At 38.0% G+C, this 25,918-nt stretch overlaps 1 protein-coding gene across 1 annotated transcript in view; it reads left to right on the top strand.

The window, feature by feature from the left end:
* The first annotated feature begins 1,634 nt into the window (after positions 1-1,634).
* cltca (clathrin, heavy chain a (Hc)) overlaps positions 1,635-25,918 on the top strand; it is a 48,056-nt gene continuing 23,772 nt past the window's right edge. Inside the window, exons 1-6 of the mRNA XM_042499164.2 lie at positions 1,635-1,940; positions 14,897-15,104; positions 20,036-20,304; positions 21,560-21,721; positions 21,820-21,933; positions 23,137-23,310. Coding sequence (XP_042355098.1) covers positions 1,899-1,940; positions 14,897-15,104; positions 20,036-20,304; positions 21,560-21,721; positions 21,820-21,933; positions 23,137-23,310 — 969 coding nt within the window. The 5' untranslated portion in view covers positions 1,635-1,898. The remainder of the gene's footprint in view (positions 1,941-14,896; positions 15,105-20,035; positions 20,305-21,559; positions 21,722-21,819; positions 21,934-23,136; positions 23,311-25,918) is intronic.

Below are 25,918 nucleotides of genomic sequence, written 5' to 3'. Positions count from 1 at the left end.
AGTTGCATTTCGGTGTAAGCAAAATTATTTAGTTCTCTAAAAGTACTTGATCATATTTTGCTTTGCTTGCAAGCTTTGAATGGCGTGACAGTTGGACAACTGTGTGAGGAAGAACCGGTCTGCTTATTCACTTGTGTCATGAAATCAGTTGTGGGACAATAACGCATGCTGCATGCACATGCTAATGCAAAGGTGTAGATTTTAAAGGGGATTCAGGCCCCCTTCACAAAATTCACCAGAATGCCAGAAATTAAGTGGATAAATTTTTGGCAGCCAAAAACAATAACCATTTATGGACATACACAAGGTTTGTTGTCCACATTTTGTCAGAAACGTGTGTCAAGATCATCAGTTTAGAGGTGAAAGTTAATTTGATTAAATTGTGATTTGGTTTAGTTTTTGGTTTAGTTTAGTTTAATTAAGTTAAGTTTAGTTGTTTTCCAACTTAACCAACTCAAATACACACACACACACACACACACACACACACACACACAAAACTTAAGTCTTCAAGTCTTCTGTCGCTGTTTTGTGTTTCAAAGAGAATATTGAATGTCTATTAAATATTTAAAATATAAACTTTTGAGGTCATTGCTCATTACCTTCTCTGTCTATGGTTTTGACAGAAATCAAGGCAATTTCCTCAGGTTCCAAAGGGTTAATAGTCGCATCCCCAAAGCAAAATTTAAAAAAAAACAACATAACTCCCTCCTCAGTAGCTCTTCCTGAGGTTTCAACCATTTTTTCCCGCCCGTTATAGGTTTTTTTTTTTTTTTGGAAGTTTGTCCTTTGTCATATACTGCAAAACCCTCAGAGGTAAATTGTGATTTGTGATAATGGGCTTTATAAATAAAACTGACATAGCTTAACTTGACTCCCCAGTGCTTAAAAAATGTATGAAGTGCCTCCCCAGGGCGAACAGAAGTTGTTCCACTTTTACATTTATTTTTTATATATTTTATGTTGGAGTCTTCTGTCGCTGTTTGGTGTTTCAATAGAATATAAAATGTCTATTAAATATTTAAAACATCTTATTTTTGGGCCATTTTTCATTGCCTTCTTCCAATGGTTTTGAAAGAAATAAAGCCAATTTTCTCAGGTTTTAAAGGCTTAATTGTCCCTACACCAAATAAAAAAACATAATTCCCTTCCCAATGCTAATTTAAAAAAAAAAAAAAAATGAAGTACCTCCCAATTTTGCACCACCCTTTTTTGCCATACATAACCAACAGTCCCTAATTTAAATGCAATTACTGCTGAATATATGGTTATTGATTGCAAGATAAAGTTGAATTTCTGGCTTGTGCTCAGAGTGATCTGATTGGCTGAGAGGAACAAGTGCACCACACGCAGGAGTGACGTTAATTTACACAGACGAATGATGTGGCAAAAATCAAAGGGCGAACAGAAAGAAGTAGTTCCACTTTTCATTCATTGTTCTATATTTTTTATGTTGAATTCTCCCGTCGCTGTTTGGCGCTTCAAAGATAACATTGAATATATATTGTGTATTTTAAAATCTATAAATGAAACAGTTATTACACACGCCGTGATGCACTTAAAAAAAAAAAGTGTGACTCGGTATTCATCCGCCGTGATGAGTGCACTTCCATTTCCGGGATGTTTTCTCTGCAGACCAACCTCCACCGCCATTGCAGGTCCGGGGAGTCGGTGTAGTGGCAGTCAGTCGTTAGCCAGGGGAAGCCCGCAAGTAAACAGTTTGGGGACGAATAAAAAAGTACCATCACACCGACAGCACGCTTCACACAACGCTTAGATTGAATTAATTTGGACTTTAGACTAGAGGCCCCCTGGCTGTCCGGCTAGGATCTGAGAGAAGAAGTCGTAGTTTGTTAGCATTAGTAGAAACCGGAGGAGAGTGAGAGAGAGGAACCGCCATGGCTCAGATCCTGCCTATTCGCTTTCAGGAGCACCTGCAGGTATGTGGATGAATGAATGGTTAAATTGTTAAGTAAAGTTTGCCTTTCAGTCGTAATCGCTACGAGATTTTCAGCGGCTCCAGAGAGTTTTCTAACACAAGTTGCTAACAAGTTAGCTTACGCGAGGCTATGCTAACTAGCTTGGCAGGGTGGATGACGTTTATCTTAGTTAGCATCTAGCCTGCTTGCTAACAGTTTGAGTAGCCACCCTTGTTCGTGATATAAATGACGAAAGTCTGTAATACACATTATTATTTTGCTTTTAAGTCGTTATCTGAAATGTTGTGTTATCCGTATTGGTGGCATGTAACTCAGTAGATTCACTCAAATACTGTACTGAGTAGAAATTTTAGGAACTTGTACTTTCTTTGACTATTATTTATATGCCCCCTATACTACATTTCAGGTGAAATATAGTACTTGTTAATTCACCACTTGCTAGTTTCTTTACAAATTAGCATTTTATCATAAAAAACATCAGTTTCTAAAATGTGACGCTTTATTGTAAAGTGAACAACTCAAAAGTTTGTACAAGTACAGCTAAAAAATGTAGCCTATTCAGTTAACTCTTTAAAACCTGAAGAAATTGGCTTGATTTCTTTTAAAATCATGGGAAGAATGCAGAGAGTGAGTAAAAAAAAGATACAATAATAATAATAACGACAGGAAAATTAGTTAGATTGTATAAATAAACACAAATAATAGTGTAATAAAATTTTAAAAAGAAGGGAAAATTGGCTTGATTTCTTTCAAAGCCACAAGAAGGTAGTGAGCAAAGAAAAAAATGACCCAATGTAATAATAATAAGAAGAAGACAGAAAAACAGTTAAAATATATAAATAAATAAAAATATGTTTTTTAAATAGTATTTTTATTGACAAGTTATGAAGACATAACCCACACATAAATCAAGACATTAAGACATCAAGACAAAAAGTATTATTAAACACACTCACATAATTTATTATAACAGATATCATAATAAAATTTTTAAAAAGAAAAAGACAGAAAGGAAATTACTTGCTTAAAGTGTTTAAATTATAATGATTTTCAAAATGTAATTACAATAATAAAAAATATAGTTTATCCTTACCTTTTTTCTTTTTCACATGACATTTTTCCCAGGCTTTAAAAAAATAATTTTCCACATCTACTGACTTCTTTCATTTTGTGGAACATTTCTTACCAAGTTGCTTATTGCCTTTTTTTCTTATGTTTTTGAAAGAAAGCACATGCATTTGCTCAGAGTTCAAAGGTTTAAATACTTATGAAAGGCAATTAGCTCATTAATTAAAATGAATTGGCTAGTATTTGTGATAGATATTTAATCATTTAATTTTTAATTTTTTGGGGTGTTTCCTGCTACAGTTTATCTGAAGTGGGCATGTTTTAAAGTACATTGATTATATTTAATAACTTTTACATGAGTAACATTTTAAATGAAGGACTTGTACTTGTAACAGAGCGGTTTCACAGTTTGGTACACATACTTTTATCAAAGTAAAGGATCTAAATACTTCCTCCACCACTGGTTTTCCCAGTCCTTTCTTGTAAGTTATGACAGCTGTAACACATTCTCATAGTAAGTATTCATTCTCTGTAACATTACACACTACTTGTTAAAAATAGGCACTGCCAGTTTTCGTGAAGGATTGCTAGAACAGCTTTAAATTGAAACGCTATTTATTATCTTTTAGTGGCATGGTTGAACCACATTCTGCACACTACTTTCCACAGCGTAGTTACATGACAGCTGAACGGAAAAAGTGAAAATATTTACTCTTTTACAGTTACTTGTGTGGCGTTGACACATTCTAAGTTTTACATTGTCCTTTTACTTTGAAAGTGAGTATGCGACCTCAGGAGGATATCACGTTGGCTGATTGTAGAAATGGTCATGTGGTATGCTGGCTTGTCCCTCTGCTATCCGGCTACACATATTGAATGACTTTGTCGAAGTTGGCTGAGGCTCAAATATTCACTGACTTCTGTTGCTGTTGTCAAACTCTCCCCTTTGATATGGTAATAAAGCTGGTATTAAACATTTTTGTAACTCTGGAAAAGCAGGTGTTTTCCTTGATCATTCAGGCCTGCGTGGACTGAGCCTGCGTTTGGGTTTAAATGGCCACACCTTTACTATAACCCTAATAAAACTGCCAGTTGTGGAGGAAGTGGAAACATGCATGGCTCTCTAAGCTGTCCAGAGTGCTGACATTCAAGATGTAATGAATAAATTATAGTGACTTTGGGTGTTTCAGCCAAGCCTCAAATGAGAAATGTGATCTCTCTACCTCTCAGCTTCAGGAAAATAATTTGTTTATTTAATCTTTTTATTTGTTTTCTAGCCTAATCTGTAATCTGCTTTGGGCCTCACAGGCTCATGAGACTGATGACTGTTATCGACAATTTACTTGTGATCCTGGTTGTCTTGCATAGTTTTCCTTAATTTCCAAGCGGCTCTGTCCATGTGCAACACTCACTAATTATAAGTGTGTTTTTACACTGATACTGATGTGAGGTCAGAGGTCATGGTCGGTATGGTAGGAGTAGATTGTGGCTTTAAGAATCATGTTCAAGGACAGCTCAGCAGAGTGAATGTTTGAACACAGGCCTCCTGGTCTTATTGTTTCCTGACACCACAAAACTGTCACTTTTATTACAAATCTTGCAAGAATAGTAAGGTTGAGCTGTTCTTTCTCACAGCAGGTGCATGCTGTCCTCATATTATATCATTTTTGTTTGCTTTCAATGATGTTAAAACAAAAGAAACATGTAAAAATTCTCATAAGTCACATCTCTTGGTGTCAAGGCCATCTTAGTTTCAGCAGTTGATGAGTTAATATGTAGGCCTATCACTAGAGATTATATGGAGGCCGAGCTTCAGCTATGCAAAGGTCTTTTGTGCATACAGTTACAATGAAATGATTATGGACAGATTTTTGACTCCTTTGTTAACTCTTGATTGCAGGAGTGGGAGTAATACAGCAATACAGAAGTGCTGAATTACTGTGGGTACTGTGAACTAAAAGTGAACTAATATTTAATCTTCAACCGAGGGAGAGGCATGCACAATCATGTCCCCACACTTCACCCTTTTAGTGAAATTACACTTGTAACTTAAGTATTTAAATTTCATTCAAGTAATCAGTGTATTTCACATGAAACTTCTAATAGCTTCTTGTTATTCATACTCATGTCTAACTTTTATGTACATTTTTTGCATATTTTCTTCCATTTTATTCAAATTACTTAATGCACTGTAAGTGCACTATAGTTCTCTGTGATATGAACTGTGTGCTTTCCCTGATTTGTGTTATTTGCACGTCACAAGGTCATTTTGTGTAACTAATCAACTTCCAAGGGATCTCCGGCAACTATCACTAATGCATGACCTGCATATGCTGTTTCATGCATGTTTCACAGCATACATCACTTGAGCAGATCATGCATGTTAGAGCTGGATGATATGACCGAAAATCTGTGTCAGGGTAAACAGTCACTATTCTAAGTCAGATACTACATGATGCTGGCATTGCTCTTCACCACAAGGAAACCACAAAAAAAGTCACAAAATCCTGGAGAGACCAACCTGACATTAGTTTATGGCTGCTTTGGTGCTGTCATAATTTTTCACACAGCGATTGAGTATGCATGCTCAGCTAAGCAGGGTTTTTTTTTTTCAACCAGCCAGGTTTGCTTTACCACCTATACTGTAAATTGAAGCTCATTAATTACTTTGATTTTGAGTTTTGCTTTGCAAACAAGAGATCAACAGGGCCACTACTGTCAGTTTGCCCTGAAAGCTATGTAATTTTTAAAGCTATGTAATTCATTAATTTTAGACCCATCTCCTTTAGAGGATTTTCTCCAATAGACTGATGCGATCAATTTATTACAGTTGCATTATCATTTTACAAACTAGATTTTTAGGTCTTAGTTTTGTCTTGTGTGATGGGGATTTAATTAAATCTCTTATTTGCACCAAGTCTTGTATAACAACTAAAAAACCTAAATTTTGTATATAGTTTAAGCTGCTAGCAGATGTTGTGGTTTTAAAAGGTCTATGTTCAGTAGTATCAGCATATCTCCTCTGAAGCTGTCCAACTTTGTATGTCAGCGGTATGCCAGTTTACCATGGTAAGAAAATTTACAATTATATCACATACGTTTGCTTATCTACAGTATTAAAAGAAAAAAAAGCACATGGATGGAGAATTTCACCTTTATTCAAGCTATTTTCGAAAGAGAGACTTTTTACACAAACTTGATCTCTTTCATTTAAAACTTAACTCTCCATCTGTTTTTAATTTCATTAAAAAAAGGGTTTTAAGTTTAAATTTTAGTAATAAAATGAAACTAGAAAACAAATAAAACAAAACTAGCAATTGTTTTCATTATCAACTAATGCTCCAGTTGATAATTAATTAATCAGTTAATCATTTAGTTTATTAAAAATGTTAAACAATATGTGGGAAATGCTCATCACAGTATCAAGAATCCAAAGTCACATCTTCAGTATGCTTCTTTTGTCCAATCAACAGGCCAAAAACCAAAAGACTCTTCATTTACCATCATAAATGACAAAGAAAAGCAGCAAATTCTCACATTTAAGAAGCTTGACACAGCAAATGTTTTTCCTTGAAAATGGCATTGAAATAATTAATCCATTTTCAAAATAGTTGCCAATTAATTTTCTTAACTGACTGATCGATGAATTGACTAGTCGATGCAGCTCTAATAACCAAAGAGAAGTATCAAGTGCTTGGGGATAAGTTTATTGTCCATTTCACTGAAATGTGGTGAAATTGTAATAAAACTCATATCAAGATACTGTATCTTACTTCTTTATTGTCTGTTGCAACATTGAGATGAACTTTTAAAATAGTCAAATATGTCCAAATTGAAGTAATGCTAATCATTTGTTAAAACCTTTTTTTTCTCTTTTTTTTAATGGAGCTTATGTGCATAATTGACATTTTCTGCAGGATTTAAATTTTTCTGGACCTATTGCAGGGAGCTAATACAGACTCAGCTGTACGTCGCCTATCACAGATTAAAAGCTCACATTTGCCTTGGTCTGTGCTCGCTCCCTCTGTCTTCCTCCCTCCCTCTCCCCTAAACTTTGCAATTGTGTGTCCTCTGTCATCCGGTCAACTTGCATAGCTTGCATTTTTATATATCATCCATTTATATAGTGTAGTGCAGACTCTAGTTAAGAACCTTAATTGCCATGTCAAGTAAAATGCACTTCACATCTTTCCCCACAGAACATAGTATATGCACTCAGTTCGTCTTGCGCTCCGCTTTGTACACTTATCCTGGCAAACCGTATTTAACGTTAAATGAATGACTGTTACAATAGTAGCTCCTACTGCCCAGTGTAACACTTCTGATCAAGACCGGTTCTCGATACCCATCCCTGCCTGGGAGTGAGCTGTGTGTAATAATTAAAAATGGCTCTTGATCCTGTTTATTCAATGACAACACGGTGCCTATTCCTTTATTGACAAAAGCTTCCATAGAGTATTTAGTAAGCAGGGCTTCCTCTCCAGTGTTACTGTGGATGATTTATGGAGGGAAAAGCTCATCAAACAGCGTGACATTTCACTACAGTATTTCACATATATGTCCATAATGACATGTTATTGTAACACATCTCATCAAAACAAAGTTAGCCACATAAGCAGATAATTAGACTGGTTGTAGACAAACCAGGAGTTGTCAGAACTTTTTGGGGAAGGAAACAATGGAAAACATTAAAATAATTGTGCTATCCATAGTGAATGCTGAACTTCACTTTCTTTTCATCGTAAACACCTATTAGAAGTTACTTATCTGACACAGTATCCTCAGATTCCAGCAATTAATTTTGTGAATCAAATAATGTTATAACCAAATAAATAAATAAGACTCAGACTGGTATGATTTTGCAGCACTATTGTTGTATTATCTAATGCAAGCATGTGCAAACTTGACAAATTTTCCCATAAAGAAGAACTAGTGTAATTGGTAGTTACGTTAAATGTTTGTGGTCTGAGAAAGGATTCGGTTCCATGAATACTATAAAAACATGGGACTTGAGATCTGGCAGTACTGACAACAAATGCATGTAATTCCAATTTTCATTGGTGTTTGATAGTAAATGAAATTTGTTTGTGGTAAATACCCACATCATTACATGCCTACTTTTTGCTTGTTGGGAATGGCATTAGTTTATGGTGCCATGCTCGTTAAAATATTCACCTTACAAGGTTTGCATGTTGCACTTTGAACTGAGCCAGTAACTGACCAGCTGATATCTCGTGACAGGCCTGTGAGGATACAGATCTGCTGTGCACTTGACATTCTGCAGCTCTGTCTAAATGTAAGATAAAGCTTGCATTTGTGAGAAAAAAGGAAACTGCAGTCCCAAAAACCACCTCAGCAGAACTGGCCCGAAGTGGAGATGGATGATCTCCAGAAATGCATGCATTCCTTTCTCGTCTCCCCCTTCTTTTTATCTAAAAGTAAAGGCAGCCCTCTTGGTCCTCACCCCTGGGCTGGTCACATGTTCCCCACCAGTGTCACATGGTGGTGGAGGAGGCAGCACTGGGCAGGCCTGTTGTTTCAGTCCTGGTAGACAATGGGTCCCTGGTTTCCTGTTGTGGAGCTCTGCAGTGAAGTGCTGCAAGCCTCAGCACATTACATAGCACATCCTTCCCTGCCCTGCCTTGAACTTTACATGTGCGGGACATACACAGGGCTTTTTTTCTGCTGAGCAAGATGCTGCTTTCCTTTGAAGGAAGAGCATACAGGTTAAACCAACAGATGGGACTCCCCTAGGGTTGTTAGGAATAGTTAAAACCTGCTGGCTAATTCCCTATCTCTGTAGGATTCAGAAGCAGCCATCAGCTCAATTTTATGGCGTTTAATGGGAATTTACTAGGTTTGACTTCCCTGTGAGGCAGCATGGTGACCTCTGAACTAAAGGACTGTTTGCTGTCAGAGCTGTCAATGGAAGTAAGCAAGGGATGAGCCATTTAGTTGCTTTCTCATCAGTGCTGATAGATCAGGCATTTATTTGAAAACGTTTCTACTTAAAGACAACGTTTATAAAATGAAACACAATCAAGCTGTTTAATTATCTGCTAAACAGGAGTTTAGTTGGTTGGCGTTAGAGAATGTAAGCAAAACTCCAGCAACAAATGGAGCAGCTTGCAAAAAGTTGGAGATCAATCCCGATAAAAGAGGGTCAATTCTTTTTAAGGCACATCAGGTTTCCAAGTTTTATTATTTGATCACTTAAAATAAATAAAACATTTTAAAAATTGAATTTAAAATCAACTTCGGGCAAGCAGACCAATCTGCCTGGTCAAAAACAGTAACGTTGAACCGTGTATTTGTACGTGAACTTCCTTACAAAAATTTTCATTACTTAATTTTACATGTAGTTATGATTTTGTGATGAAAGCATGTGTGGACTTAGGCTTGAGTTGATGTGATGAGGTTCTTCTATGCAGTGCACTTGCTTACACTGTGAATGGAGCTGATAACATGGAAGGGTCCTGCCCTATGATCCGAACTCCTGCTTTGCCCTCAGAGTGAGGGTCTATCGCACGTAGTCCATCTATGACATAAAAAGTGCAGCTTGGGGTGTTTGTGTGCTTGGCCACAGTACTTTTTTAGGTGGAGAAGAAGAATGTGAATGCTATTGTTTCCACTTAAATGTTCAGCAGTGGTGCAGAGCTACAGCTGCTGATTTTATCGCTCATTGACTTTGTTAATTTCATGATATGGACTTTGATAGCATGTACAAAATTGTCAACTAGGACATTCTTTATCAGTGGTTGTGGCACACTGTATGTCAACTCATTCCTGTGAGCGGTAGTAGATCATCATGTTAACTTTACTGATTGGTCCAACTGCTGTAAAACATCCAGTGAGTGAGCAGGAAATAGCACTCATCTCCTGACACTATAAAACTGTTAATGGTTCAAATTAACCTATGAACTTTCAGTGAGGTTCACTTTCTTTTACTTATTTGCATGGCAACTCTGCTGTCTCCTGTGCTGAAATATTGCCTTGCAGAGACACTAATTTGGGACATGCCCTACTATAATGTCATGTCATTGAAGATGCAGTTCTGACAGTCATTTGAATAGAGTCAGGCAGAGAGGTTGAGTTAATGGTTTGTCAAGGGACTAATGATAGTAATGCACAGTGAAATAGTGAGTCACTGTGCCTCTTCCTGGCAATTTGTTGTTGCCATTGCACTTGGCTATCTGCTGTAGTCTCTGAAATGTCAGCCTTCAGGTCCTCATGTAAATTGATTCTGTTAGTCTTCCTCTTGACTGCATTGTTTTCTGTTTGAAAGCTTTACACCACATGCCTTGGATGCCAGACGCAGTACACCTGAAGTATCACAGGCCAAACCAGTTATAGGGTGGCAGAAAAACACACATTTTTAAAAGTGAAACTATTTTATTTAGTGTTTTTACTAGGTTTAATCCATTGAAACCTGGACCAACATCACTTTTATTATACTGCATTCAGACAGCTTTCACAAGTATTTAAACCTTTGAACCCTGAATGAATTGGTTTTATTTATTTTCTAAAAATGTAGGGAAAACTTGGCATGTTTTGGTCTTTCATATTGCAGAAAAATTGTAGATTTAGGGGGAAAAATATAAATATAAATACTTTATTTATTTTAAATATTGTGATGTACTTATATACAGTACAACGAGAAAATACAAAACAACACAAACTGTTGCCCATTTCATGCACATGAGGTGATTGGTATGCATCACTGCCAAGTTGTGACCAAGATTTTATCCAAATTTTTCTGCTCACTGGTGTGAGAGATTTTAAATTGCTGTCCAGTCTGTGTTGTTCTCTTCACTCGCTACACTGTTGTTTATTAGCTGTCGATGTACTCAGAAGTTTTGGGCTACATCTACCCCTGAAAGCTTGTGCTAACAGCTAAAAGCAGCGGCACTAAGGCCAGAGCGGGATAGACTAAACGACTAAATGATTTTCCACATTGGTTGTAGCTCCACTGGTTTGACCTGCTTTCACCCAAATTCCTGCTCATTGATGTCACAGGAGCATTAGCCTGCCTCAGCAGTGTTTTACTAGAGGGTTTCCATAGCAAACCAGTCTGACAGACCAGACTGTGATGTGGTCCAGCAGTGCAACATCTGTCTGTGCTTGTTGTTCTTTATTCCTAGGAACAGAGGTAACATATTCATTGTGACGAGGCCACGCCACTCTTTCCTGTTTTATGATTGCTGTTCATTGTGAATGAAAGCACTTCCTGCTGATCCCAGAATAGATGACAGACGGTAGAGTGAGAGAGCGAGAGCGTGCACACAAATCTGTCTAGAAAACTATTGTGTAATGATAGAGGATAACCCTCCTCTTCTGCTTAATACATGAACACACCTCGGTCTGGTTTAGGGAGATTAGAGAGACGATTTAAAGAAAGGCAAACGGTTAATTCTCACTCTTAGATCTCAAGTCTGCTACATGGGATCTTCAGATATTGTCATAAAAGAAGAGTGTGCGCTAGAAGAAAGATTTCAGTTTTTTACAAAGCAAACTGAAAATGTTATTTCTGAGAGCAGTGTGTAAATAATATTCTCTCTGCAGGCTCTTTTCCTTTGTCTGGTGTTTAAATAAATGTTGCCTTTGTAAACAAGGCTTCCGTACCGGACAATAGCCACGATAAGAGGCATGGAAGCTCCAGTGACGTTACTGCATGATGTCACCCTTCACAGTTATAAAAAAAAGCATGAAACGTTGCAGTGAAAGCTTGCTACAGACCAGTTTTCAGTTCTTTCCTCAGGGCTGGTAGCAACACTTGTTCTGTAAGGTCGTTTATCGCCGTGTCATTGAGAGGAAACCAGGTTACACACCAGTGAAAGAATGTGGGTGGGGCAGGCTGAGGGGAGGGTGTGTCTTGTCATTGATAGAAGGTGTTCCCATTTCGTTGAGCAATTCCTGGAACTGTGGTTTCTGTTTGCTGATTAGGACTCAAATTGTTGACAGTGGAGCCACAATTTATCATTAGCAAGCCTTGAAATGAACACTTGCCACCAGACACGGCTAAATTGTGGCTGTGGCTGCAGAGCCCACTAGGCTTTTTTGAAAATTGTATTCATAAAACTACTCTTGACATTTAAAAATTAAAATGATCAGGCCACAAATAAAGAATTTGTTAACCTCTATGGCTGTTAAGAAGGTAAAATGTCACTGATTCTTGTGATCAGAATACAGAACACAGATTATCATAATGTGTATTTAGCATTTCTGTGTTAGCAGTTAGCTAAATAATCGTTATATCTTTTTATTGTACAGTTAACAGTTATGACTTTGGGATTACATCTGTCAGGTAAAGAAAGCTTTTGACCGATCATCACAGTTTACATTTATGCCTACGTAGCTGTGCGCACAACTTTGCACACATTGTTTTTACAACATTTGTACATCTGCGAATTTCTGAAAGGTTGCGAAAGTAGAGGAAGTTGCAACAACGCTGGTCTATATGACATGATTTTTGTAGTTTCATTTCCTTCAGATTTGCTTCACAGCAGCTTTGCAAATTGTCAGCAGGAAGACACGGAAGTTCTGTTTGTTTAACCCTTTGAAACTTGGAGCTCCTTTCAGATGCATTTCACAAGTATTTAAAGCTTTGAGCCCTGAGCAAATTTGTGCAATTTTTTTCAAAAAATGGGCAAAAGGCAACGAGCAACTTGGTAAAAAATATTTCACAAATTGCAAGTAATTAGTAGATTTAGAAAAAACATGTTTAAAGCTGGTAAAAATTATAGGCTATTTCTGACTACCATAATTACATATTTAAAATCAGGTTGTGTCATTTCCTTTTTTTGATTTTTTTCTTTCTTTCTTTCTTTTTTTTTATTTTACAATTTTTAAGGTAATTTTAAAATAAGCTAACAACGGATTTCAAAGGGCCACAACATGTTTTGCTGACACTAGATATAAACCTATTAACTTACTGTGAGCTGTAAATTCACCACTCCTTCACCTTACAGTGCAGCCTCTATCCCTCCATGCCGCTGCCTGCATATATGAAACTGCTGGTACCAAAGAGTAGCATGAAAGTCAAGAGTGCTCACTCCGCAGCAAAATCTGTGAACTAAAACGTTCCTAGAAATTCACTGACTAGCACAAAGACTAGCATTAAAAAAAAAACAAAAAACAAAATGACTGTTCGACTTGAAGCAATCTCCGTCAACTCAGGGGTCTCTAATGATTCTATTCTCCGACTTTCAAGGAGCAGCCCTAGTGGGATGTTAAAATCATAATTGAAAATAAAATAAAAGATAGATCACCAGTGGTTTCATTTTAGAATTGTTACCATGATATATGGTTTGTGCTTGAGTCTTAACAGTCCTGCCCAGAGTTGTTCTGGCACTGCCCTCAGTAGGTAGTGCTGTGTCAGGTTTTGTGTGGGTCAGGCAGTATGTGCTGGTTCCAGCCTTGGCAGTGAACTGGGCTGCAGAGCTAGCTGGTGTGACGTGCTGCAAAGCACTTTACCCACTGGCTCAGGCTTTACCTTAATGCAGGTTAAACTTCTTCATGTCCTGTATCACATTGTTTGTTCTACTGGGATTCCAGGAAGTCAGCCACATTGAGGCAACACTGCTGAACTGTGGTATACTTTTGTTTAGCATTTCATGTAATTTAGCTTAGCATATGGGCCCCTAATCACGTGTGATTTTCATGATGGGTGTTCTTTATGCCTTGACAGTTTGCAGCTTAACCTCATGCAATAAGTTGCAAGAAATCAGACCTCGATCAGCAGCTAGTGTTCAGACTGCAGTGAGGCTATAGTGTTGTGTAACAGGGCTGTAGTGTCGTCTTTGGCCTGTGCTTTGAGAACTTGGCGTCGGATTAGCCCTCCACCTAGCAGAGCTCTCCAGCCGTCGTGACCACGCCACAGCACCATGTGTGCAAAGAGCTGCTGCTCAGTGTCAGGCTTGGTGATCTCATCAGCTGGCTGTGGTAGTTCAGCGCAGCTGACAAGAGAGTCAAAGACTTCTTATAGGACACTGTTATTGTTTAATCAGCAGTAGGGCTGCACAGTAAACTAAAATATTATTGAAATTGCAATGTGGTCAGGTGCAATATCCAAATCACGGGAGCTGCATTTTTTTGGTTAAGGGCAAATGTGTCAAAACATGTCATTATAAATGAAGCATTGTGGTGCTATAGAGATACCTTGGCCTACAAAACATATTCCAGATGTGAGGCCACATGCTTGTTTGGCACAAGCCCCAACAAAATTCGCATCATCAGCGTTTATTTATTTACTTTATTTTTTAAAAGAAATTGGAATGCAAAAATTACCATTTCCATTAAAATTGGCACCCATATTGCAATCACAATATATGTGATTGTCAAATCACATACCTGTCAAATTATTCGCAATATTATCTTTTTTGCTTATCATGCAGCCTTAGTCAGCATTTAATGAATTTGACTGTTAAAAATCATGTGTACAACCTGAAAGTTACTTCCTGCTTCTGACAAGCAGTTTTTTTGTCTCCCCCCTTTATTTCGCCACATGGTTGCTCGGTCATCTCTTGGGAAATACTGCAATGGTTTGCAGTGAAATCAGTATAAGTTAGAACTACCTCTTTTACAGGCAGAAACAAAGTGATCTCAATATTGTCATTGACTTTCTCTGTAAATTATAATTAAAGGGCTAGTCCATCAAATGGTAAAATCAAAATAAAATCAAATGGTGCTGAGCAGCAGCCCCAACTTTTTCATGTCTGTTGGTAAATGCCTGATTGACTGTGGAATGTTTTTTATTTTATTTTTATTTTTTTATTTCTATGTCCCTTTTTTATTTTATTTTTATTCTTGTTTTAATGTCTATGGACCTTTCTATGGGCAGAGTCCTTCATAAAGTTTTGAATTAATTTGAATTTCTCCTTTTCTCTTAGCTCCAAAACTTAGGGATCAATCCGGCCAACATAGGCTTCAGCACCCTAACCATGGAGTCGGATAAGTTCATCTGTATCCGGGAAAAGGTTGGCGAGCAGACTCAGGTTGTGATCATTGACATGGCAGACCCCAATACACCTATCCGCAGGCCCATCTCAGCTGACAGCGCCATCATGAATCCAGCCAGCAAAGTCATTGCACTTAAAGGTAAGGCAGTGTATTAGCACTGAAGAGGCCACATTTCTTTATATCAGTGTAGGAATTACAAGAGTACTTCTTTATTTTTAGCATTCAGTTCTGACATGTTTGTTCAATATAGCAACATTAGCTATTTAATAACTCAGAGCATTTATGAATTATTTTCATCTATTTATGTCCATACACATCCAGCTACTTTAGTTCTCCACTGTGAAGTAGTTTTTATTGGCCAACATGTATGTTTTTTTCCAAACATTTGTCCTGTAGATATTCCCAAAGTAGCATATTTTTATTCTTTTTGTTCAGCATCCATGATTGCTTTGACTTTTTTGTTGTTTTTGTTTTTGTCTTTTCTATGTTCTTTTTTTTTCTTTACTGCTTTCTTATGTGTTTGCAGACGGTGAGTTGAAATTTAACTACTTCATTGTGGAAGTGAAATCCTGTTTTCAAGATAGTATTTGTGAAATTATCCCATTTAGCATTGCCTTCTGTAAATGAATAAAGCATCCAGACTGCATTGATTACAGCTGACTTTATCTGTCTTTGTGTACCACTGAACACAACTGAAATCATGTTTTGGATGCTCCCAGCCTGTATGTAAAAGGCTTAGCTTTTCACAATTTTAGTATATCTGAATAACCTTCTCCCACACTTTGGCCATTGAAAATATTTCTTCGTAAACAGGATTTAGCTTTCACAGCCTTATAGCTTGCTGCATTCCATCATTTTTATTACATGTACGAGTGATTTAGAACCTGTTTTACATGTGGTAATACTATGGGTAAAATGATTTCATTTTAATTCACATTTCCTCTCAAATTTAATTTTAAATCCATGTCCTTGTCCATCCGTGTGAAGTGGTAATTCCCCAGACCTGTTGTTTAACTTGTTTCCCAGCTGTGTTTAATATTTGTTCATTTATTTAGCAACTTCTGCCAAACTTGTTGAAGAACTTAAACTTAGTGTTTGATACAGCTTTTAGAGGCACAGGCAATATGCTGACTTGTAACCTGTATGGGAAGTGCCATGGCATCTGATGGCTGCATTGATTTGGTTTCACATAATCTTGATCGGATAATCTTCTATCACAAGTAGTGATAGACATAGATTCAGAGAAAACTGAACCATGGAGAGATTTTGGAGGCTCGCTTGTTAGGGTGTGAAAAATTGACATAAAAGAATACTTCACCTCCCAAAGTACCACCCATCTGTTACTTACCCCAAGTTACATTGAATTCAGGAAGAAAACTTTGTTCTGGTATGCGTCCGATGAAAAAAGAATCCAAAAATTTAGAAAATTCTTAATAAATTGAAGTCATCAGGGTTGGTGTTTAACAGCAGTAAACTGTAACACAAAATCTGTTTACAGACTCTAGCAGCTCCTGCAGTAGTTTTCCACTGTGAAGTAGTTTGTCCTGTAAATATTCCCAAAGCAGTACATTTTTATTCTTCTTGTCCAGTATTCATGATTGCCATAACTTTTTTTGTTTTTGTCTTTTCTATGTTCTTTTTTTTCTTTACTGCTTTCTTATGTGTTTTCAGATGGTGAGTTGAAATTTAACAACTTCGTTGTGGGAGTAAAATCCTGTGTTCAAGACTATTTATGAAATTATATCATACAGTAAACAAATTAAGCATAGAGACCATGAACGAATTCTTATTTATCCAGTCGTTTACCCAGACAGCCCTTTTAGACAGGGAACTGAACAACATGTGAAACTTAATCCATACTATCTTCAAAACCAGACTTCCCTGGCAAAAACATTAATTTAACCTTGTGAACATGGGAACTGCTGGTTTACTGAATCAGTATATTTTTGTTATTGTGTGACTGTGGTGAATCCAAACTGAGCCTTTAAAAAAACAACACACACAATGACACAGACAAACTTTGGAATTGAGGCAGCAAAAGCCAGATTTTCTTAACGAATTCAATGTAACAGAGTGAATTATTGAAGAAATGATCATTTAGAAGGTGAAGTTTTCCTTTAAGGAGCACTTGCTGTCCAGCTGATTTAAGAACCGAACAGCCTTGTGTTTCCATCTGTCTGTGTTCAGCTCTTGGTCGTGTCCCTTCTCAACTATTAAATAACACTTTGTGAGCCAAACAGCTTGTGTTTTAGGATTTTTGGCTAAACTGTGTCCCTGTGGTCACAGTTTTATGCTATGACAGTAGATGTGGTCTAAGGCCCTTTGGTCCGTCACGTTTCTGTAAAGTGATTGTATTATTTTATAACTTAAAATCAGCATTAGGCCAGCTAATTTTACTTTTACACCACAATAGGGAGGTAATTTCATTTTTGTTGAACTGATGCTGGAGTGATGATGGTGAAAATTTGCTGTAGGGGTGGGACAAAATATCTACATGTTGGGAAGAAATCATATTACTTTTTCTTGATTTTATTATATAATCAAGAGATAGTAATACAATATATTTTTTAACACATGCAGGTTTGACTTACCAGAGTCACCGCTCAATGCCTCCTCTTATTAGTGCTAATCAAGTGATTAAGAATAAAGTGAATGGAAGTTAACAATCTTTTAGTGAAGAAACTCAAAGGAGGAAAATAGCAGACAGTGCAAACCTTTCATACCATCATCTTTTCTAAGTTGAAAGTCAGGGCGTACTTCTACTTTAACACATTTAGGACGAACAAAATCGAACATGCAAGAAGTGTCTCATGACAGTAAAGTACACAGACAAAACAACAAACATGCATACTTAGCTGTTATTCAGTTCTTTGGTTTTGTATCTAAAAGCAAAGGCAGACTTTTTGGGCCCCTACTGTGCAATCTCTGTGTAAAATGGGCTCTAGTAACATATCGTGGGTAACTCTGTGATTCCCACCCCTACTTACCATGTGTGACAGTGTGTTTGTGTGAGGACATGATGCTACTGAGGACGTAGTACAATGTGAAGTTGTAAATTGTGTGCTGAGCTTTTATAGAGTTCTAGCTTATTGCTGACAGACATGTGACATGCAGACATATAGCAGGAGTGAGCGTTGTAAAAGTTCTGTCCATGCACATCATGCAGCCTGGTTAAATGTTACACAGCAAACAGGCGTACGGCTTTTCATTTGCATTTTTGGAAAAAAAGCTGGTTTGATGCGACTTACACCTTGATAATCACATTTATACTGACATTCATGTGGTACTGTACAAGATAGAAGGCACTGTTTTGAAGTTGATTAGGTTATTTTGTGATTAGGACTGCTCAGAAAATGCTTGCTGTAATATAAGCACAGACAAATTGAAAGAAAATGCATCAGGAAAAAAAAAGAAATAAAACCTGATGAGTCCTATGAATACAGCAATTCAGCAATGCACATTCCTCATTAGCCACAGCATACATGTGTTATGTCATTACAGAGGATGTGTTATAACTATGTGAAAAAGAACAGTTACAGTAGCTCAACAGTGTATGGTAAGCTCATTTGGTAGTGCCTGTTTTTTCCTCACTCATTATGCAGCGTAGGGTCAGCATAAACTCTTCCCACTCTTTCTCCCCACACTGTCTTCTCTGCTCAGTCACCCGTAATGATGCTTCTCAGCCGACCCTGTCATGTGACACAGTATTGAGCCTTAACCTTTTCATTTAACCATGTCTGAAGGACGAACATAATGTGCCCACACACACCTCCCGACAGCTGATCATAATTCAATTAAGAAATCCCTTTGCTTGCTCTTTGAAAATGTGGCTGCTTCTGCAAGTGATCCATTCGCCACACTGCTGATTGTACTCTGATCCCATGGCTTAGTGATGATCTTGACAGTCGTGCTAATGCATTGGTCTTTGCTTTTTCTCACTTTGTTGATGAGTATTAAATAATGAGCAAACAAGGAAGTCACACTGCTTCTTAATAAAGCTTTAGCTCACTAAATTAACCCGAACTAATGAACAAAAAAATGCAGGTGAGTGAACCTTTTTTGAACATTTAGTTCATGATCTGTCATCAGGACAAACTTCAATTGTAAGCAAACAACCGTCAATCATTATTAGAAACCTTTCCTTTGATTCTTGTCCAAAAGTCTCTTAATTGCTTAAAATGTGCCCTTTCCACTTAATTGTGCCTGTATCTGTCACCAACTGTCGTATTCCACCGTTATATATTTGACTCAGATGCAGATGTGTTTGCCTTTTTTGTGAGTTGTTTGTTTCTTGCTTCTTTCCTTTGTCTGCTTTGTTTCTCTCAATGAAGGCTGTTCATTTAATGGGGTGGGCCACGTAGTCGGACATGACAATACATGACTACTCTACTGAGTATATTAATTAGACCTCTTTAAAGAGCTGCGGTCAGTTTAGTTAACCCTTTGAATCATGAGAAAATTGGATTCCTTATGAAAACATGGGGGAAAAAGAAAGTAATGTTCCACAAGAAATTGGTAGATTTGAAAAATTATTTTTAAAGATGCTAGGGAGAAATATCCGAAAAACTATATTTCTAATTATCAGAATTATATAATTAAAGTTTTGAGTTTATAGTAAATTTCTTGGAAAATAGATTTCCTCCTTATTCTTATTTATTTTGTCATTATGGTATCTGGCATTAGACAACTCTGCAGTTAAGTGTTCTTATTTACCTGCCAATTCATGATCTACCAATAGATTTTAGAATAGAAAAAAATACCTGCTTGAAGTGCACATAATTGACACTTTGTGCAGCAAAAACTCAATTCACCTGTTCCATTTTTTTAATAGCAGTTGTCTCACTACACTTAAGATCTGACACGATTTCCGACTACAGCATGTATGGCATCCCCTTTCTATCAGTCATGACGTCGTTGCTTGATGACCTCTGTGTCATGACTACCAATAATTCAAACTTGAATCTCCTCTTTTGAAATTTGGTGTTTTCTGTCTGTGTGGACACACTGTTATCAGAGACTATAATATTCCTCTGGGGCCTGGTTCCTGCCCCCTCTTGTCCACTTTCTAGCCGCCAAAACCCTTCAGATCTTCAACATCGAGATGAAGAGCAAGATGAAGGCGCACACCATGACGGACGATGTTACCTTCTGGAAGTGGATCTCCCTCAACACAGTTGCACTTGTGACTGACACTGCCGTCTACCACTGGAGCATGGAGGGTGACTCACAGCCTGTGAAAGTCTTCGACCGCCACTCCAGCCTGGCAGGCTGCCAGATCATCAACTATCGCACTGACGCCAAGCAGAAATGGCTCCTGCTCATTGGCATCTCAGCCCAGGTAAGTAAAGTTAAATACCAGATGACTTAAACATGACTTTATCACAGAGAATATACAGTGGAAAACCTGTTTTAATTCATAAATAACCAGAGATAAACTTCAGCTTTATCGTGGTTAGCCAGTCAGTTATATACAAAGGTTGGGCTGGTGTGAAAATGTTCAAACCGGGTTGACGTGAAGCCAACAACGGATCAGACCAGTTTACTGAATTTTACCGGGTGACCCACATGACTGAATAGCCACTCCTCAATTGAACATAATGACACTGTGTCCCACAGAAAACGAGTGTCTAACTATCATGTAGCTTTGCGTAACACCGGAGCACTCTGTCTGCACTGAATCTATTGAATATGCACCTCTGTTACCTCAAGTAAACAAACTAGGTAGCTATTAGCTATGTGCTCGAGGTCAGACTGGAGACCTAATCATTTACCAGATGTCTGAATTGTCTACTTTCTGAATTGTCTACTAGAAATTACATACAAGATAGCCAACCGCAAGTAACGTTAACCGTGCTTGTTTTTAGCCACGATCATTTACCTTAGCAGAAACTTTAAGCTTCATGTCAGTCTTTCTCCAGACAATGTTTAGGTATTTGTAGCGAAAAAAGAATAATTAATTCCTCATTTAAACGTCATAAATCAGGCGGTCCGCTTCCACTGTGGTGCTTTCAAAGCGAGCATCAGATATAAATAGAAACGCAGCGTCCGACAAAAGTTAATCTTGCAAAAACACCTGCAGCCAGTAAGGGCATCTTTTTCGTCTGCTTTAAATTCAAAATGTTGTCATACTGGTGCCATACCGGTTTTAGTCTTTTAAAGACACAAACTCTGCCATGTCTCCTCTCATCAACCCAAAGAGTAAACAAACACCGCATGTGTCGCTCTCCCTCCTCTACTGAAATTAGATCTCTTTAATCTTGCCGACACTAGCCGCCTCAGCTCAGCAATAAATTACACACACTGACCTGTAAGACACAAATTGCTCCATTCGTAAGTTTACAAACCGGATATTATGTTCATCACTCTGTCATATTGCCTATTACTCATGCAGTATATCTTGAATTTAGTGCCTGGACTTAGGCTGCTTTTCAAATTGCTAGAATGTGACATAATGACTAATGTTGGTTCGGCCAATCAAATCAAACTGGTAGCTTGTACACAGGACTGGACAGGCAAAACTAGAAATCGACCCAACTCTATTGTACATATGTTTTTTTTTATACATAATTCTGTTTGTTGTTTGGTCTTTTCAGCAAAACCGGGTGGTTGGAGCCATGCAGCTCTACTCTGTTGACAGAAAGGTGTCCCAGCCCATTGAAGGCCACGCTGCCAGCTTTGCCCAGTTCAAGATGGAGGGTAATTCAGAGGAGTCCACTTTGTTCTGCTTCGCGGTCAGAGGGCAGGCTGGAGGAAAGGTGACCGATGTTAATAACAATGGAGGAATCAGATTTAAATGTCATTATTGTAGCAAAACTGGAGTCTGTTTCTCACTTCTGTTTTTTCTCTTTTGCAGTTGCATATCATTGAAGTTGGGACGCCACCAACTGGCAACCAGCCGTTTCCAAAGAAAGCAGTGGATGTGTTCTTCCCTCCAGAGGCCCAGAATGACTTCCCTGTGGCCATGCAGGTGTGGAGCGCATTTATGGAATTTACCACCTCAGTCAGATTAAGGCTGTCACTTTTTTAAATGTCAGGTTTCAAGGAATTTGAACTGAGACCCAATTCTTTTTCAGATCTAGGGATGTCGATGGATAACTGTTAACCTGTTAATCCCTGAGAATATTTTTAATATTTGAGCAGGGTTCTCACAGTCATGGAAAACCTAAAAAAAAAAAGTTATGGACTTTCACAGTCACATTTTCAAGGCCTGGAAAAGTCATGGAATTAGTAAATGTTGAAAGTTTTGGAAGAGTCATGGTATTCTGTTGTGTGTAATGACATTGTTGCAGTAATCTATTGTGGATAACCTTCTGGTATTACCAGCAGTAACTGGCAGATGAGCTGTGCCGCGAGCTAGCAGGGCAGAGAAGCCAAGTTTTACATAACATTAGCTAACCACCAGAGACTCAAGGGAGGGCATTTTAACACAGCTGGAGGGCTGTCTCTCAGCAAAACCAACAGAAAACACATTTACATCACAAAACAAAAATTTCACGACTTGGAAATTGATAGCTTTGAAATGCGACACTGAAGCTCACCGAGTCTATTGAGTATCGAATTAAAAGGAAAAGCCTCTTGTATTTTACCTGTTTTTTTTCTTAAAAATGTATAAATCAGTTAGTGGTTTATGGGTGTCAGGCTATTGTAAGCAAAAAATCCTGAAATTGACATCACTTTGAATTTGAGTTCAACCAATATAGCATAACAGCTGTCATTTTTTGTTAAGTGAAATAGTCATGTGTTTGTTGGTATTATTGCTGTGTGGCTAGAGCTGAAGTAGTCTCAAGCAGGCACTGCTTTGGTGTCATGCAGTCAGCATTGCTTAGCTCACTGATGTCCTCACCAGTTATTAAGCATAAGCATGCATTAGGTCAGGTTGATGGGGAAATTTAAGAATGCCTTCTGCTGGATCACACAGCAAGCTACTTTAAACAACCTTTTTATCTGTGCTCACAGACAGTAAACTTTGAATTCAAACAGGGCACTACAGTTCAAATATTTATTTTCCCATGTTTAAATTTCAAATAAAAAGTAACAGCCCTTGCTCTGTCAAAGTTAAATCAGCCGCCTGATGAAGCAAAATGGACTACACAGGTTTATGTGAGTTTTTGTTGTTGTTTTTTTTTTTGTTTTTTTACATACACAATATCTCCACTTTGTTTTTTGACAGATAAGCTCCAAGCAAGATGTGGTTTTCCTCATCACCAAATATGGCTACATTCACTTGTATGACTTGGAGACCGGCACCTGCATCTACATGAACCGCATCAGCGGAGAGACCATCTTTGTAACCGCTCCACATGAGGCCACCGCTGGCATCATCGGGGTCAACAGGAAGGGGCAGGTAAGAAGGTCAACCTCTGCTCATCCAAAGTGCTCAAGAAAAATGTTATTTATATTTAGCATGGCTGCTCAGTCTTGTTAATGTCAAAGTACAATGTTGCTTATGAAGCTAAATATTATTCTTTATAAACTTTATCACATGACCACAACAGAACCACTTCTTTATAACAAATCCTCACAACAAATCTGACACGGGTGAATGAATGTAAACAAGCAAAATAACAATATCAGTTGTTGCGTGGCCTTATAACAACAACTCCTTGTCTGTCTGTCATCACCAGTCGAGCTCAGACTTTTCCAGGAGACATTATAAATAATCCAAGGTGTAGTGTTTCACACAGAGAGTGGGGAGAGGGTTGTATCTGACTGCTTTTGTAACTCTGAACCAGAGAGGAGAACTGGATCCAGCCAGCTGATGAATAATGTTCCAGCCAGGCCACACACCACATGAATAATTGAGTGAAGAGCGGAAAGCTGATCTGAGGCAGTGACAGATCTTGCTGTATGGCGGGGCACTGAAGTGCGCATGTGTGTGTGTGTGTACACACAAACAGAGGCAGTGATCTGAGAGATAATAGACTACTGTCAGTGCCTCCAATTCAGTGGTTTAGCTACCAGTGTTATTGGTAACCTGATTCTCAGTATATTACTACAAAGCTTTTCCCTTCCATTTCTTTTAAATCAACTGCTGTCTTTGGCGACAAGCAACAAAGAGACTCACATGATGAAGTGATTTTAATCCATCTAATATTTTTGTTTCTGGTCGGACTGGAAAGAATAGTGCAGAATGCCACAAAAAAGGGCTTGCTGTGTGGTTCTATGCTGCTGAAAAAGTTCAAGATAAATGGTAGTTTGAAATTTAAGTCACGTTGGAGCTGAATATGTGTGTTGTAGTATTATAGCACTTGGGTTAAAGTTGTAATCATAGACAAAGTAAAAGCAAACCCCCTAGGGGGAAATAAACCCTGGTTAGACAGAACTAAACGATGGTTAACCACAGGGGTGTGTTGTTCTGTCACTGCAGTAAGAAAAACCACCATCACGACCCCAATTTAAGGTCAGGTGCTCAGATCTTGAAAAACGGTGTCAGTATATGGTCCTGTCATGATAACTGCATTATTGACTTTTTTTATACAAGATATGGACACGACCCAGATCATTTTGCTCACCTCAATATTGCCCGTTTTGTTTACATGCTTGCTTGTTGACATAAGAATGTTGCCAACATTTTAGCCAACACGATACCAGAATAAACAAGACCGTTTTGCAGACTAGTATAAGATTTTGGCACAGCAATATTCTCCCTTTTGCTTTTCTCTCCACACTGGCTACTTGAGTGAGTCTGAAGAAAAGTAAAACAACACTTCGGCATCACTGTGCTAGACTCAAACCGTCAGTGTGTTTGAGACTCAGCATCAGTATCTCTGATGCTCAGACCAGGCAGTGTTTATGTGCCAGACCTGACATTAACATGCAATGATGGCAGCTGCAGCATCAAATCAACAAAGAGGCAAAGGAGTGAGAGAAAGCAAAGGGCCCACCATCCATCAGCACATGATGTCAAGCGGGAGGCACAGCCTGGTGCCCTCAATCCTCTTAGTGCTGGTCCTCTCATCCAATCACAACCTCCACCTTATCTTCCACGTCATGAGCATGGCAGAGACCTGTGATGTATGCCCTGCGGATCTACCTGTGTGTGTTTGTGTGTGTGTCACTTGATTCGACTGCTCATGTGTCATCTGACGCTCAGTGTTCTCATGTTGAGTTCAGTTGTTCTGGCAAGTGTGTCTCTGTTCTTTCCATCAGACTCAAATCATAACATTTAAATGGCCTGTTACATTGGCTCACTTTTTTGAAGGATTTATTAAGTCTACCATGTTTCTCACACATGTCTCTATTTGTTGTTATTTAAGCATTGCGTTACCATGGTATTACAGTACACCAGGGTATTTAGAAATCCAGATGGTGTGATTTTAAATAGCATTAAAAATACAGAACCTCAGCTTTCTGTTTACTTCATACTGGAGAGGCTGTATTGAGGATGTTTTGCATGCAGTGTGCATCACCTGCCGTGGAGGTTATGCCGGGGCCACACTGCATGCATGAGCAGTGTGTGTTCACATGCATCGTGCTGTTGCATCATCAACAACACAGTGCAAATCTTTCACAGTAAAATGCCCTGTATCAGCGACTGAAGGGATTCTGTTGGCAGAAATACTGTCAGAGGGCTTTTATTTTGAAACCGAAACCAGAAAATGTTAAGTGAAACATACATTTGTATTTCCTCATGTCTGTGACAGACATTGAAACTGTATTAAAAGGGCATACAGAGTCAATATAATAATGCAAGACCATTTTTACTGTCTATTTTTGTCTGAAAACTCAAAAATTGTACTGTATAACTGGTGACACTGAGTTGCAAAGTAAATTTTTCAGCACTTTTTAAATTTATTTTTAGTGTTCTTTTGTTTTCTACCCTTTTTTACTTGTTTTCAGGTGATTTTCTTATTTTATTACATTATTTTTTTGCTAAGTTTTGGGCCAAATTGCTCATTGCCTTTTCCCTATGCTTTTGAAAGAAATTAGTGCATAAAACTAAGTGTTGATTA

Source organism: Plectropomus leopardus, chromosome 15, assembly GCF_026936395.1.
Source record: "Plectropomus leopardus strain MGB_pleo_1.0 chromosome 15, ASM2693639v1, whole genome shotgun sequence".
Classification (NCBI taxonomy): domain Eukaryota; kingdom Metazoa; phylum Chordata; class Actinopteri; order Perciformes; family Serranidae; genus Plectropomus; species Plectropomus leopardus.
The sequence above is the reverse complement of the archived record's forward strand: the minus strand, read 5'-3'. Positions and strand labels throughout refer to the sequence as shown.